The sequence below is a fragment of the Nanorana parkeri genome, unplaced genomic scaffold (genome assembly GCF_000935625.1).
Source record: "Nanorana parkeri isolate BGI_ZX_2015 unplaced genomic scaffold, ASM93562v1 scaffold554, whole genome shotgun sequence".
Taxonomy (NCBI): domain Eukaryota; kingdom Metazoa; phylum Chordata; class Amphibia; order Anura; family Dicroglossidae; genus Nanorana; species Nanorana parkeri.
In genome coordinates this window covers 504,825-519,037 of record NW_017306822.1, presented here as the reverse complement: position 1 = coordinate 519,037, position 14,213 = coordinate 504,825, and the positions used below count along the sequence as shown (strand labels likewise).

Sequence of the window (14,213 nt, the reverse complement as noted above, 5' to 3'; positions counted from 1 at the left end):
AGGGTGCACCAGCCCTGAAAAGGCCAGGCAAAGGTAAATACATTATCTTACATTAAGGTAAAGTAGCTAGTTAAGGATAGTAACTGACAAAAGTAAATTGTTTCAATATGATGGATAGTTCGGAGGCTCTACCATGTAGATAATGTGGGTGATGCTTCTTTGGACGGCTAGGATTTTGTTCTTTGTATAGAACTGAACTTGCAAGTTGTCGCCCACATTGATATTGGTTTCTGTGAGACCGATGTGGAGGTAGTTTTCAGATCCCCCCTGGGGCTTGTAAGCTGTCACAGTCAAAGAGCCTACAGTCTGCCGCTTGTCCGGAATGCCCACAGCCTTAGTCCTTACCTAGAGCAAAAGAAAGAGTCAAAACACAGCTTTATTGATCAATGAAGATGGGTAACAAAAATCTTTAGACATTGAAAAAGGTCTCATTAGTTCTGGAGAGGGGGAAAAAAATTGAAAAAAATATCAATATGGCATCACAGGATTTATTATTTATTTTACAGATGCGTCCAACTACTGTAATAAATGTCCAACATGTGGTCTTCCTAACATCAAAGACAGACATCTGCATTATGGTTGGGAATTCTGTACTTTAATGTGCCTTGCTGTAAGACAACCAATTCTTTTTTTAATTGACTGTCAATGCACCATGATGCTGCATTTAAAGGAACTGCATTTCCCATGACACACAGATGGCTTAATGCCAAGGTGCATTGTGTTGTCATCCAAAACAAATGGAATTGCAAAGCACAGAACTCCTGCACAAGGCAAAACACGGGTCTGGGTAGAATCTAATTTGGCAAATGGTATGAAGTTGTACAGAAAAACAGAACTTTTTGTTGATCTGTAGTAGCGTGTAGTGACCCTGCCTACACCAGCTGTCTCTATTCAATTTAGTGTGTTTACTGCTGGACTGTAGCCAGCCTGGAGATCTATTTTTCTGTGTCCTGCAGTTTTTTTCTAAGCCTGTTAGATTGATTGCTTCCCCTTGTTGCTGGGATGGGGCCTCAGTATACAGAGTAGAAGTGTCAACTACAAGGTTATTTATACGTCTATTACTCTGACTAGTCCCTTAGCGGCCTCACTCAGAGGCATGGCTGGGGGAAGATGACAAATATTTGGAAGCACCTTTCCAGAAAGCTCTCTTTCCTGGGTCTTCTCACTAGGACCGGGATGGCCAAACTCAGGCCCTCCAGCTGTGGTGAAACAACAAATCCCATGAAGCATCTCTCTCCAGGAGTCATGTCTGTGGCTGTGAGAATCTTGCAAAGCCTCATGGAATTCGTAGTTCCACCACAGCTGGAGGGCCGCAGTTTGGCCATCCCTGCACTAGGAGGAGGTCTCTTTGAGGATGTCATGACAGGGCCTGGCCTTTGCATGTGTCATGGCTGTGGGCCTAAGTTACTGCTGGAGTGGACACCTGATGGAAGCTGGGCTGGAAAGGATCTTGTAAAGGACATTGTAAGAAGTATTCATTGCCCATAGATCCAGGTATCACACAGAGGCAACAGAAGCCATTAGGTGCATTACAAAGACTGTGACTGCTCTTACAAGGTCGTAGATTTACCTGGTTGCCCTCTGTCTATCAGTATATACCGGTATTTATTATTGGTATTTATATAGCACCGACAATTTACGCAGCACTTTACACTGTGTGCATTCACGTCAGTCCCTGGCCTCAAGGAGTTTACAATCTAAGGTCCCCAACTCATATCTGTACAAGGCCAATTTATACAGGAACCAATTAACCTACCAGCATGTCTTTTGAGTGTGGGAGGAAACCAGAGTACCCAGAGGAAACCCATGCAAGCACAAGGGGATCATGCAAACTCCTTGTAGTTAGTGACCTGGCCAGGATTCAAACCAGGGACCCCCAGTGCTACAAGGCAGAAGTGCTAATCACTATTGCACGGTGCTGCCCAAAATTTTGGAGGTCGCTCTTGTAGCACCTGATGTTCCTGCTGCTAATATTTCAGAATAACATGTCCTCCATTTTTGTGCTTTTTGGTATCCTGCACCTCTAAACCCTCTCTCCTAAGTTTTTGTGTTCAGCAATGAATCGTAAAAAGATACTAGAGACTTGAGCCTGATCATTACAAGAAGTTGTTGGTGTTGATGGACCTGGAATCAGGGCAGGTAAATGCCAAAACGTGTAGGGGAACCCAACATTACCAGTGGCTCCTGCAGGGGTCATAAGATTGATAGATACATTGATTTAATGGAAACAATTTCAATGATTGCATTTCGTATAGACTGCAGATTCTCCTTTTACTTGCTCTATGCATATGAGGCAGCGGGACCCAAATCATTGCTGCCGGTGTTGTAGCTCCCTGGATGCTGCTGGTATCCAACACATCTGGGGGTGTCGAATACTTGCTCCCCCATTGTACAATGTGATTCCTCCTGCCTGGATACCTGCAGCAGCTGGGAATCAGCAGTTTTAACAAGGTAATGAAGTCTTCTTTTACAGGCTGCCTTTATTTTACTTTCAATCCAGTACTGAGAGAGTCACCTGAAGGGCCCTTTCAGATCTTTGTGCAACTCTCAGTAAGCTGCGGCACTAAGTACCTGAAAAGGAATCTAAAGCTCCTGGCTGAAGATATGAAATTTCTATTTTACTAAAATAATATTTTTTTTATCATTTAATGTATTAGTCCGTAATAAATATAAAATGAAATATCCTCTATACCATGGGTATTCAAACTTTGGCCATCCAGCCCTGGTAATAATACAACTACAGCGCATCACAACACACCCCACCGGACCTATCACACCACACACTGCACGCTACCAAAACACTCAGTTGAATGAGTCCTTACGCCTTCTCTGGGTTCCTTTCAAGCACTTACAAGAATTTTCATCTCCTGGTCTTCAGGTTTAGTGTTTATAATGATTCCAGTTGTGCCATCTGCGGTGGTTTTAGAGCATGCGTTATCCAGCGTACAAAGTTCAACATTTGGGGCTGGGGAGCCATTAGGGTTCTGCAACAAAAGCTGGAAAAAAAAAGTAAAAGGTTAGGGTCTAGAATTGTGTCTAGAAGTAGGTTAGGTTACGGTCTAGAAAGTGAAAAGTTAGGGTCTTAGTAACACCTGAGCAGTTTAGGTCAGTGGTGCACCGCATATGAGAACTGGACCATTTTATTCCATGGCAGTTCCAGTCTATGTGGTTGTAGGCAGTGAAGTCTGAGAGCTAACACATATATTAGACATAAAACTAAAAGAGAAGAGCAATAAACAAAACTTATTGCGCAAGTGGGGAATATAATGCACATCATGTATGTAATGGCCAAATATGGTTGCCCCCATACAGTTATTAAGGCTAGTTTCACATCTAGGCGATTGAGCTGGTGAGCTGTTTTCGTGCGGTTGTCACGCGTTTTTGTTTGCACGATTTTGCTTTGAAAACCGTGTGATTGTTGCGTGGTTTTCAATGCATAGAGATGTCTATAAGACCCAAACCGTGCAACAATGGCCTGAAAATAGCTCATGCACCTTTTTGCGCGGCAGGCGATTTCTATCACAAAGGTCACAAATCACAAAGGTGTGAACAGCTTCCATAGACTTGAATGCAAATGTCTGTTTTGCGCGATAAATTGCCTAAGTGTGAACCTAGCCAAGACCATTTAAATACAAATGGAAAAACAGGGTCGGTCACACCCAAATGTGCTATTTTAGGTATAGCTGGTGTTTGGTGAGTTGAGTCAGCCTCCGGCTTCTATGTTTTAAATACCCCAGCAGTGGGATCTGCCTGCCATAATTCAAAATTCTGCTCCTGTCCACCTTGGACCTTTGAGTGTGACCCTAACGTTTGTGTATTTCAGCTTTTCCTGTTACATTCTCCATGATGTAAAATCAACATAAAATCCAGCAGGAAGAGTTGAAGCCCCTCATAATGGGCTCAGCAAGTGTGAACAGTTGGGTCCTCAGTGCAGGTATCTCACCAATAGAGTCCCTGAGAGATAGAAGAGACAGTCAGGTGGTTAATCTTTCCAACATACACAGAAATTATGAAATATTAGTTGTCCAGCCTATTGTCCTGAATAAAGTATACTGCAATGTGAATAGCAGAAAGGTGTTCCTGCTTCCTGACGCAGTGATGCATGAAACAATGTAAAGTAGAAAGCACCTTTAAGGTTTAAAAGATTGGCTCACCATTCGGTGGATTTAAAGGGACAATAAACTCAGGAGTTATATTTTAAAAATGCACTCAAGTACCTTAACTATTAAAAAAGGTGACCCCTATTTGTGCATCACTCAGCTGTAGATCTTCAAATCATCTCTGAATTGGTGTTGACACTGTCCTTCCTTCTGGAGAGGGGGGGGGGGGTACTTTAGTTCCCCATGGTCCCTGTGTGTGTTGTAAAGTAGCCACAACTCCAAGGTCGCTCCCATGATGGACTACAGTCTAGTAGTCCTACTACAATCTAGTATTACAATCTAGCAGTTTATTAATTTGTATTGAAATTAGGAATGCCAGTTTTTCAGTATCGAGTACGAGTACCGATATTTTGCTGTCGGTACTCGCTGATACCGAGTACCATACCGGTGCTTCCGCTGGCATAGATCCAGCTTCCTGGGCTTCCTGGGCGGGTAATGACACACTGCCCGGCTTCCTGATTTCCCAAGAATCCGGCTCCATGTTTGTCTGGAAAGCTGGCTATCCAGCCAATCAGCATGAAGCCAGCTTCCTGGCCAATCAGGAGACAGGCCATTACTCGCCACCCGGCTTCCTGATTGCCTGGGAAGCTGGCTCCATGTTCCCCTACGGCAATGCCGGTCAGAGGAAATCTTCCTCTGACCAGAGAAGTTCCGGTATCAAATACTCGATATCAGCACAGATACCGATACTAGTATTGGTGCATCCCTAATTAGAATTATAGTCTATCACAGGAGTGAGCTTAGAGCGGTCACTAATTTACCACACACACAGTGACCATGGGGAACAAAAGTAGCCACCCTCCAGACAGTGTCAGCACCAATTCAGAGATGATTTGCGGATCTACAGCTGAGTGACGCTCAAATAAAGTTCAGTTTTGTTAACAGTTAAGGTACTTGAATAGATTTTTAAGATGTAAGTTGTGAGTTTAGCGTCACTTTATTCAGCCACTGACTTTTCATATCTTTGTGTGACTATGGCTGAAGAGATCGCTCTGACAGTTTCCCATTCTGCTATTCCTTCACTCTACTTGTTGCATCAAGGAGTCACATTTTCTGAAAAGTAAAATAAATGAAGCCTCTACAAAAATTGGTAAGGGTAAGCCTTACTTGTACCTGCCAAAGCATACATTGGACATCCTTACCTTGAGCAAATAAGGCATTGAAGGCTTGAAGTGTTTGGAGGTCTTGGTGAAAAGCACATTGAATGCGGTGTTGACCACCGGTATCCCCGTCTTCACTGCTTCCACCTTATCACTGCCTTAGGGACAGGAAAGAAAAAGTTAGAGTCGCCCTTTTATGTTGAAACTCTGGACTGTTACTATATACTTTTCCTACCTGCACTGGTCACCACAGTCACACTGACATAGAGAGACTTTCCGAGGAGGAAGGACGGGTCAAGTAAGAATGGCCTGGGGATCATGTACCTTTCCAGTTTCACATCTGCTTTCCCTTTATTAAGCTGGAAATACAAAAGGTCTGCATTCATGGTCTTGGTTATAGGATAGTTAGGACTGATCAGGTTGAAGGTGGTTGGAGAGATCACAAATGGGTCCTAAATGTTTTTTTTTAGAATGACGCTATACCTCTAGCCACATCCAACCAGTGGAATGGACATTTTCTGGTACTGTGACAACAATGACATGCACATTTGTTCTGCACTTAACCTGTTGACTTGTATGAGGAGAGAAGCAGTTCTGATACAAACAAAAGTCTATATACACGTGCCCTTAGACCTTATTGACATAGTAGAAAAGCAGTGATTACAGCAAGCATTTGCAGAGCTTTGGGCAAACTTTGTCGAAGCCTTTAAAGTACCATTTTGCTCCAGTTTGAGAATGTTAAACACAGATCTTAATGGGAGTGTTGTTTGTGCAATTTTTACGCTTGACATGTTTGGTGTCTATTTACCCGACGTGACCCGATCTTTTATATTTTATCAAAACAGTGGGTAATATTAGTTGTTTTATAGCATAATGTAATTTCAGTAATTTCTCCTGAATATAGTAAAAAATAAAACCCGCAGTGGTGATTAAATACCACCAAAAGAAAGCTCTATCTGTCCCCAAAAAATGGTATAAAATTCATTTCAGTACAGCGTTGCGTGACGGAATAAATGTCAGTCAAAGTACCGCAGCGCTGAACACTGAAAAATGGCCTGGCCAGGTAGGGGATCTAAACACCTGGTCTTCAAGCGGTTAAACAAGCTGACGTTGCAGACGTCATTAAGCTTGAGCACTACTTGAAGCTTTTTGAATACCTGCTGAAGCCTGCCAGCAGAATTTACAGCCAGAACTTCCATTCAAATATGTGTTTAAAGACTAAGAGCACCTTTCTGTCCATGTTTCATGGTACGTCCATATGAAGGGTGTAACATGAAACATGGTCAGATTGCAGACCCCCCACCATTCTCCCGTCCACCCACTTACCTGAATCACAGGGTTCTTCCCCCCACTAGTTTGTTTCTCCTTTTTAAATTCAACGTGACTGTGCGTGCCTCCGCTCACCCAGCCGTGTCCATTCATTCCCACTAGTTTGTTTCCCTTTTTGAATTCAACGTGACTGTGCGTGCCTCCGCCCACCCAGCCGTATTCATTCTAATATATCTACGGCAGAAGGACTTATAGTGTCAATGGAGATTATCACACTTGTAGTCCATTGACACTTCCTCCCAGCCATGTAATTACATGTCTGTACATTGGGTTGGTGTGGATGGGAGGAAAGGTCTTCAGGAGCAAGATTACTGCACCCATGATCTACTGATAATGGTTGCAATGCTTTAGTGGCTCCTATACAAAAAAAATAATACATGGACATTTTTATGAAGAAGTCTGCAAAAGGTGGAACTTTACCATTCTGAAACTGGATCTTAAGTTTTCTTTAAAAGTTTCAACAAAGCTGTTTGAACCTTGCCGACATCTTCACAAAAGCTGTTCACACTATTCTTATACAAATTGAAGTCCTAGCCGATAGCCGACTGCGAAGTCAGCCCAGTTCTCCAGGAAACCAAAACCTTCCTTCTGACACCTGGCCTTACTGTGACCAAGGCCTTACTGTGCTACAGTCTCCAATCAGTTTGAAATATACCTTTAAATTAAAATAACAAGAAAATAATTACTGGGGAGCGTGTTATCTATTTGTCTTCTGCTAGCTGTGGTAGGTCTCTGATTGACATCTTTCTCATAACTGGAAATTACCTCTATTTTGAACTTCATAAACGGTTTTCTCTTATTTTGGTTGATGGAGAATAAGCCTTTCACTACTAACTGACTTCCTGGAAGGAGAAGACTTCCCCACGTTTATGTTTCCATAGTGTCCTCTGGTGGAGTCTTTGTGTGACTCTATGTAGAACTCAGAACTGCCATCCTCAAAGCACAGAAAGTGAGAGAGCTTGAGATAGCAGTGACCAACTGACAAGGGGGTCTCATGCTCCCCCATCTCCCAAAATGGAGGAATTTGTTCTGGGTAGAGTTTCTTTTGGTGACACCATATAATCTATGGGGCACCTTCTTGTCTGTACTTTCTGAGCTGCTCGTGTTCATTGTTCTTACCGTAATATTGGTGAGAGAATCAGGAAAAATCTTCTTCTCGTTATTAAGAATCACTCCGAACATGACGAGACCGAAACCTTCCACCGGCTTCCCATGGAGATAACTAGATTGTATAGAAATTGTTAGGCATTGATGTTTACAATTATTGTTAAGAGGGCGTCATCATTATTTTATTTTTGAAGTAGAAATCAACGCATGTGTATAACTTTTTTCAGCTATGAATTGGGTAGCACGAGTAAAAGCCAATGTCAAATGATTATTGTTTTCTAGGTTCCTGGTGGGGAAATTTGTGCTCACTTCATTCCTTGGCATCACATATCATGAGGACAGGAAATGAGAACCACAGACAGCACTAAAAAGTGAGAAAGATTCTAACCCTTCCCTACTTTGTATGAGAAGGTGGCGGGATAGACACAAAATCTTTTTCTGGATGTCATATCCTGGACTTCACATCAGCTACTTCCTCATAGAGCACATAGGATAACATGTATGGGTGAAAATAAAAATGAATGAAGGTTCTCACTTTGCTGTAATTGTCACAGTGAAGTCATTTTCATCCACATAGAAGTGATTCTGAGGAGTGTCCAAAAAGACTTCGAAACTTGGCAGAACTACGAACAAAGAGAATATATGTTTCAATAACTTAACATTCAAAACTTTCTCTAAGAACTAGAAGGTGATCTACCTATGTGGTTTATGGGCACCAATCAAAAACTAGGGATGTCCCGATACCATTTTTTCAAGACCAAGTACAAGTACTTCCCCTCAGGTACTCGCCGATACCAATTACCGATACTTTTTCTTAAGGGACATGTGACATTTTTTCTAAAACAACACAGACTAATGATTTTAGGGCAGCTAAAATGATCCACTGCTAGTCTCAAACATTGGCAGTCAACAATGGCGGTCTACAATGTTAGTCAACAATGGCAGCAGTCTACAGGCCGAACTGAACCGGTCCAATACCCTTCAGTGCTGACAACATGCATGGAGGCCAAGGAATTTGCTCACATGACCTTTGTTGAAAGGGAGAATCAAAGATCAAATTGTCCAAATGCCTTTCATGTCAGAGATCATGTGGCCAAGATAGGGTTGCCACCTGCCCAGGATTCCGGACAGTCCGGGTTTTGAATGCTGTGTCCTGGTTTCATGGCAGCAGAAACCCGGACACAAGATGTCAGGCAGACAGGGGCAACCAAAATTAAGATAGGGGCTACTGGCCCCACACTGGATATAGTCTTAACCGTGATATTTACATATGAATAAGCCACAACTCAATCTCCCTGAAAAATGTCCGTGCGTCGCTAGAGTGTTCGGGTTTCGCTTGAAGAAAAAATGGTAACCCTAGGCCAAAAGCCTAAGCCTCCAGATGAGGCCAGCACTAAAGTGAGCTAGCTACAGCATTTCTCCAAGAAAAATGTGTATTTAGGCATTTCAGTAAGGGATCGTTCACACTATATGCGGTGACTGGCATTTCTAAGCAACAACGCCAGTCACCACTAAGGCACATAGAAAACTGTCTTCTATGTGCCCTGTACACACCACAATGTAGGTGTGCATTGTACATTGCATTGCTGGTTGGGGACCTGAATGGAGTGTACAGTACAAGAGAAAAAATGAGTAAGCAGTCCCTCGAGTTGGAACAACGCAAGGCACTGTGGCTTACCACTGCCACTCAGTGGACACTAACCTCAAGGAAAAATGCAGCTTTGTACTATGTGTGTGAATGAGCTCTTAGTCTTTATATACCCAATAATGCAAGATTGTCCACTGAACTGCATGTTAACATTTAAAGGAAGAATTATTCAAACCCTCCTCCCTCTCCCCCTGTTGTCCTCTGGATACGCTGATCCTGAATTAGACTTCCCAGAACATAAGGCATGGTAGCAGATTCAAAGTACTGTATAAATAGAAGGAGTGTAGAATAATCTATTTCTGATGAATAAGGGGAAAATAATAAGACTGCCACAGTACTATTAGAGAGACTTTGTTGGGTGGAGTTGGGAATTCCTGCCTGCATTATTGGATGCTCAGGATTATGTGTTCCCAGAGCAGCACAATGAAAAACAAAAGCCCTAAGCGGGCAGTCTATGTCTTCTGTAGACATTGCCATGTTATACCACCACTGTAGCCATAGCCGGATTTACTCTTTCTGCTGCCCCAAGGCCAGGTTTGTCAATGCGCCCCCCTACCCGCCAACCCGCCAACCCCTCCGCCCCATGGAGAATGGCAGACCTGCAGGCTGCATACAAGTGATCTCGGTGACTAGTGGCGGCTTTCCCGCTGTACATTTAGCTCTGCTTGCTCAAAGCAGGGCTAAATGTATAAAACAACTACCCACCTAGCACCCGGAACTGCATGTCGGGAGATAGGAATTCCACACCCCTGCTGCCCCAAGGCCGGGCCTTGGTTGGCCTTGTGGGAAATCCGGCCCTGACTGTAGCCCTGGAGACCTATATGAAACTGTTATGCATCTACCAAAAACTGAATATTAGGCTTGGCTGAACAGGCCAAATTGGGAATAATTTTTCTATCAAGTGAAATGTTTAATTAATGATTGTCAATGTCAAGGAGCACAAAGATTCCAGGCCGAAATATCCATATTTATCTACAAACTCTCAGCTGATGATCCCATAGCACATTCTTCAATTCTGTAGTATACAAGACTTAGCTCAAAAAAACAATCTACACAGAATGTCTGCTTTGTCTCACCCCAAACCTTGACACACTGACAGGAAGACCACCTGGGTGGAGATCTATTCAAATGTTTAGGCCACAAGCCGCCATCCTCCAGCTAGGTAACAGTAAATGGCAGACGCTTCTCCAAACATTATAATTACAATACAAAACCATTTATTAAACACATGCTCTGTGACAGCGAACACCATTGATGTACTCACCATATTCCTTGACCTCAAACTCTGTGAAGAAGACATCCTGAGGAGCCACTTGGAATTTACAGGTGATGTTCCATATTCCATCACTGCAAGACAAACAGTCTGAATAGGCAGGATGGAAGAGTGACCATGTGGGATGATTTACTGTGGCAGGACAATGATGATGTTCAGAAAGTAGTGATAACCCACCAGATATCAAATTACTGTATGATATGTTTCTTCCTGGTTGCTGAGTGCCACTGCTCTTTACTCTTTGGGATCTATTTATAAACAATTCACAAGGCTCTTTGAATATCTATGAATGTTCATTTTGTCAAATAATTCCAAAAACGAATGTTCTTAATATATTTATCACAATCAAGCGGGTTGATGGGAAATGGACTGCAGCTGCAGAACTGTTGAGTAGGCTGTATGGGATTGGGTCAGTCAGGCGACTCACTACACACTCAGTGCGCTAGGAAGCCGTTCCACATCATGTATCCCAGCCTAGACTTGAGGGAAGTTAAATTTAGTGTGAACGGGGTCTGATGGGACTGTAGCATAAAACAGCTCGGGATTCTACAGGGTTATATAACTGAAGACACTACCACAGCTGTTGGGCTCACTATAGCTAACAGCAATTCCAGGAAATAAATCAGCAGTATGGATTAATGCAATTATATATCATAGTCATGAAATGTTTCAGCAATATGAATTGATGCAGGTATTTAGTTTAGACAACATGGATTGATGCAGGTATCTAGTTTAGACAACATGGATTGATGCAGGTATCTAGTTAGACAATATGAGTTGATGCAGGTATTTAGTTTAGGCAGGCAATCCTCCAGTAGTAGGAATTGATGCAGATTTTTAGCTTAGAATAGGTAATACTGCAACAGTATGGGTTCAGGCAACTGAACATGTAGTCCCATGTAGAGCCTGGGCCCTGATACTTGCGGTTAAGGTGTCAACCCCGTGAAGATGTCTTTCCTTGCAAAGGCTGAGAGGCACTGTAGTGAGGAGCTGTGTCCGAGTGCACTGCAGGCTGAGCAGCGTGTGGGAGCCGGACTGGTTCAGTGGAGACAGTGGAGGCAATCGCTCAACGTTCCACATTGACTGAACGCCGAGTGATTGCCTTCACTGGGTTTATAAGACCCACGCCGAGCCCAGGGGGCGGATCCCCGCGTGACGTAACGGCCGGAGCGCCGCGTGATGTCACGACCGGAGCGACGCGGCGCCGGAGCGGCCGGGGGTGCCGAGGACGAGCCTGACAATATTTTTTCCCAGTTCAAATGTAGTGTTGTAATATTACATTATGGCCACTAGATGGAGCTGAGGAGCATAGGAAAAAAAGCTTTTTCCTATGCTCCTCAGCTCCAACTAGTGGCCATATTGTAATATTACAGCACACTACATTTGAACTAGGAAAAGCTCCATCTAGTGGCCATAATATATTATTAAAAAACTGCATTCAACCTGGAAAAAATATATTAAGAATGTTCCTTTTTGCCATTTCTCACCCAAAACGATTGTTTACAGGCAAAAGGCCCTGCAAATTGTTTCTAAATAGATCCCAAAGTATTCTACTGTGTTATATTTCTCTTTGTGATAAGTTAAAATGAATTTTAAGGCATAGTCCACATTTGGATTAAGAGATATAATGTATTCAGTACTGAAACTAAAGTTGGATATTTTTTGTTTCTGGACAAAAGATTTTCAGTGTTTGTGTGCAGTATGGAAGCATGGTGTTAGACCTGCAAAGGTGTGGATGTGAAATATACTGACTTAACTAAGAAAACGTTTGCTCACTTCCTGTCTTTGTGGCCACAAATGTAAGGGAAATCCCTCCAATAAAAAAACGCATAGGTTCTAACCCTTTCCCACTCTCTCCTAAACTCAAAAAAATAATTGGCCAGAGCCATGCTTTGAAATAAAGTCCTATCTAAAATGAAGCCCCACCTAATCCCGGATGTTATTTTTTTAGACAAAAAAACAAAGTTATTTCTGCGCATTTAGTTTAATTTTGTTACTGGGGCCTGATGTTCCCTGACTTCAAGAAAGCACCTTGCAAACTTCTATTCCAGTGTCCAATGACTTAGTAAGTCAGTAATCGCTTCTTGGACTTTTGGTAGTATCTGTTCTTATCAGTTTCTGTGGAAGAGCAGTGTTGTCTTCCAACTGAAAGATGACAGTCTAGTATTCCCTGGAGTAGTAGGTGGGTGCCGGGGGGGTCCTTTCTTCCTAGGTTGATTATGGCCTGGTGCACCAAGCTTGTACTCGGTTGTAGGCAGAAACCACCTGGTGCTAATGCCTTCTGGTGGAAATGGGGCTGCTCTCGTCTGGTTAGCAGGCTGAGAAGGCAGAGAGCCTGTGGTGCTGTGCCCCTTGGGGGTGGCATCCCAGGGGTGCCAGAGAAGCACTATAGGATTCGGGACCCCACAGTGTTTCACTGGCACTTGGTCAAGGCACCTTAAAGCTGATTTCCTGCACTACACTTCTCAGGCAGGCCTATTGGCGAGCTCGGACCAATTTGTATCGTGGCCAGGAAGGCCTGCCTTGTGTTACATTTGGCACTTATTTATTTATTAAATTATTGATTTAGCAATGATCTCACATAACTTTTCTCTCGCTCTGTTACACAGACTAATCCTTGTTGAAAAGTCTTTTCCAAGTGACCATTCAGCCCCAAATCAAACATGGATCAACACAAGTAGATTATGATGTTTGGACATCTTCTGGCTTAGTCAATAACATAAGTGCAAAGGTGCAAAGTGCAGTTCTAAAAGCAACCAATCGGAATCCACATTGTTCTTGCCTAATTTGTAGAGAGACGGGAATTCGGGTTATTTGCTCTGACTTACTACACTTTGCTCCTTGCACTGTCTATTGACTAATGCCACTGCTGCTTTCATTTTATCACTGGAACAAGCCTTAGGGCTTATGACCATCGCTGACATTTTCTGCACCCTTCATGTTTTTTCTGTATCCAGATCTTTTCGGGACTATTCACTCTAATTTTCATTGGGTTTCATTCTTAAAGGCCGGTTCATTTTGCCATTTCTAAATGTTACAAACAGTGGTGTAACTAGAAATCACAGGGCCCCATAGCAAACTTTTGTATGGGGCCCTGTGATTTCTAGTTACGCCCACCTGAGATCCCAAACAGCCGACTTGAGAGTGACCCTGCAGAGCCCACCATAGCCTCTCTATGGTGGGCTCTGCAGGTTCTCAGTGGGCTGGTGAAACCCTCTTACCTGTCTGCCCCGATCCGCTGTCTGCCTCCTCCTCCTCCAGAGTCGCTGGTGGTCCCAGCAGTGGCGTCACAAGGAGGGTGCGGCCCACACCCGGGTGACACCATTGGAGGGGTGACACCAAAATGACTCACAGTCATTTTGGTGTCACCCCCCTCAGAAAAGTCGGGCGCTCGGTCATGGACCGAAAGCCCGACAGTATCAGGAGAGAGGAGGGGACCGGCGGCATACCTTATCCCGCCGGGTGACTGTACCAAGATGGCCGCCGGCAGGTATCAAAATACTGCCGCGCGTGCGCGATGACGTCATCACGCACACGCGTGGTAACGTCACGCACATGCGCAGTGACGTCTCGGCGGGGTGACACTCGGTTACCGA

At 43.6% G+C, this 14,213-nt stretch overlaps 1 protein-coding gene across 1 annotated transcript in view; it reads right to left on the bottom strand.

The window, feature by feature from the left end:
• Positions 1 to 14,213, bottom strand: part of LOC108791483 (complement C3-like) — a 73,140-nt gene that overhangs the window by 42,927 nt on the left and 16,000 nt on the right. The window contains exons 6-12 of the mRNA XM_018561987.1: positions 10,609 to 10,691; positions 8,232 to 8,319; positions 7,709 to 7,811; positions 5,496 to 5,619; positions 5,303 to 5,418; positions 2,853 to 2,996; positions 133 to 345 (exon numbers count right to left, since the gene is read on the bottom strand). Coding sequence (XP_018417489.1) covers positions 133 to 345; positions 2,853 to 2,996; positions 5,303 to 5,418; positions 5,496 to 5,619; positions 7,709 to 7,811; positions 8,232 to 8,319; positions 10,609 to 10,691 — 871 coding nt within the window. The remainder of the gene's footprint in view (positions 1 to 132; positions 346 to 2,852; positions 2,997 to 5,302; positions 5,419 to 5,495; positions 5,620 to 7,708; positions 7,812 to 8,231; positions 8,320 to 10,608; positions 10,692 to 14,213) is intronic.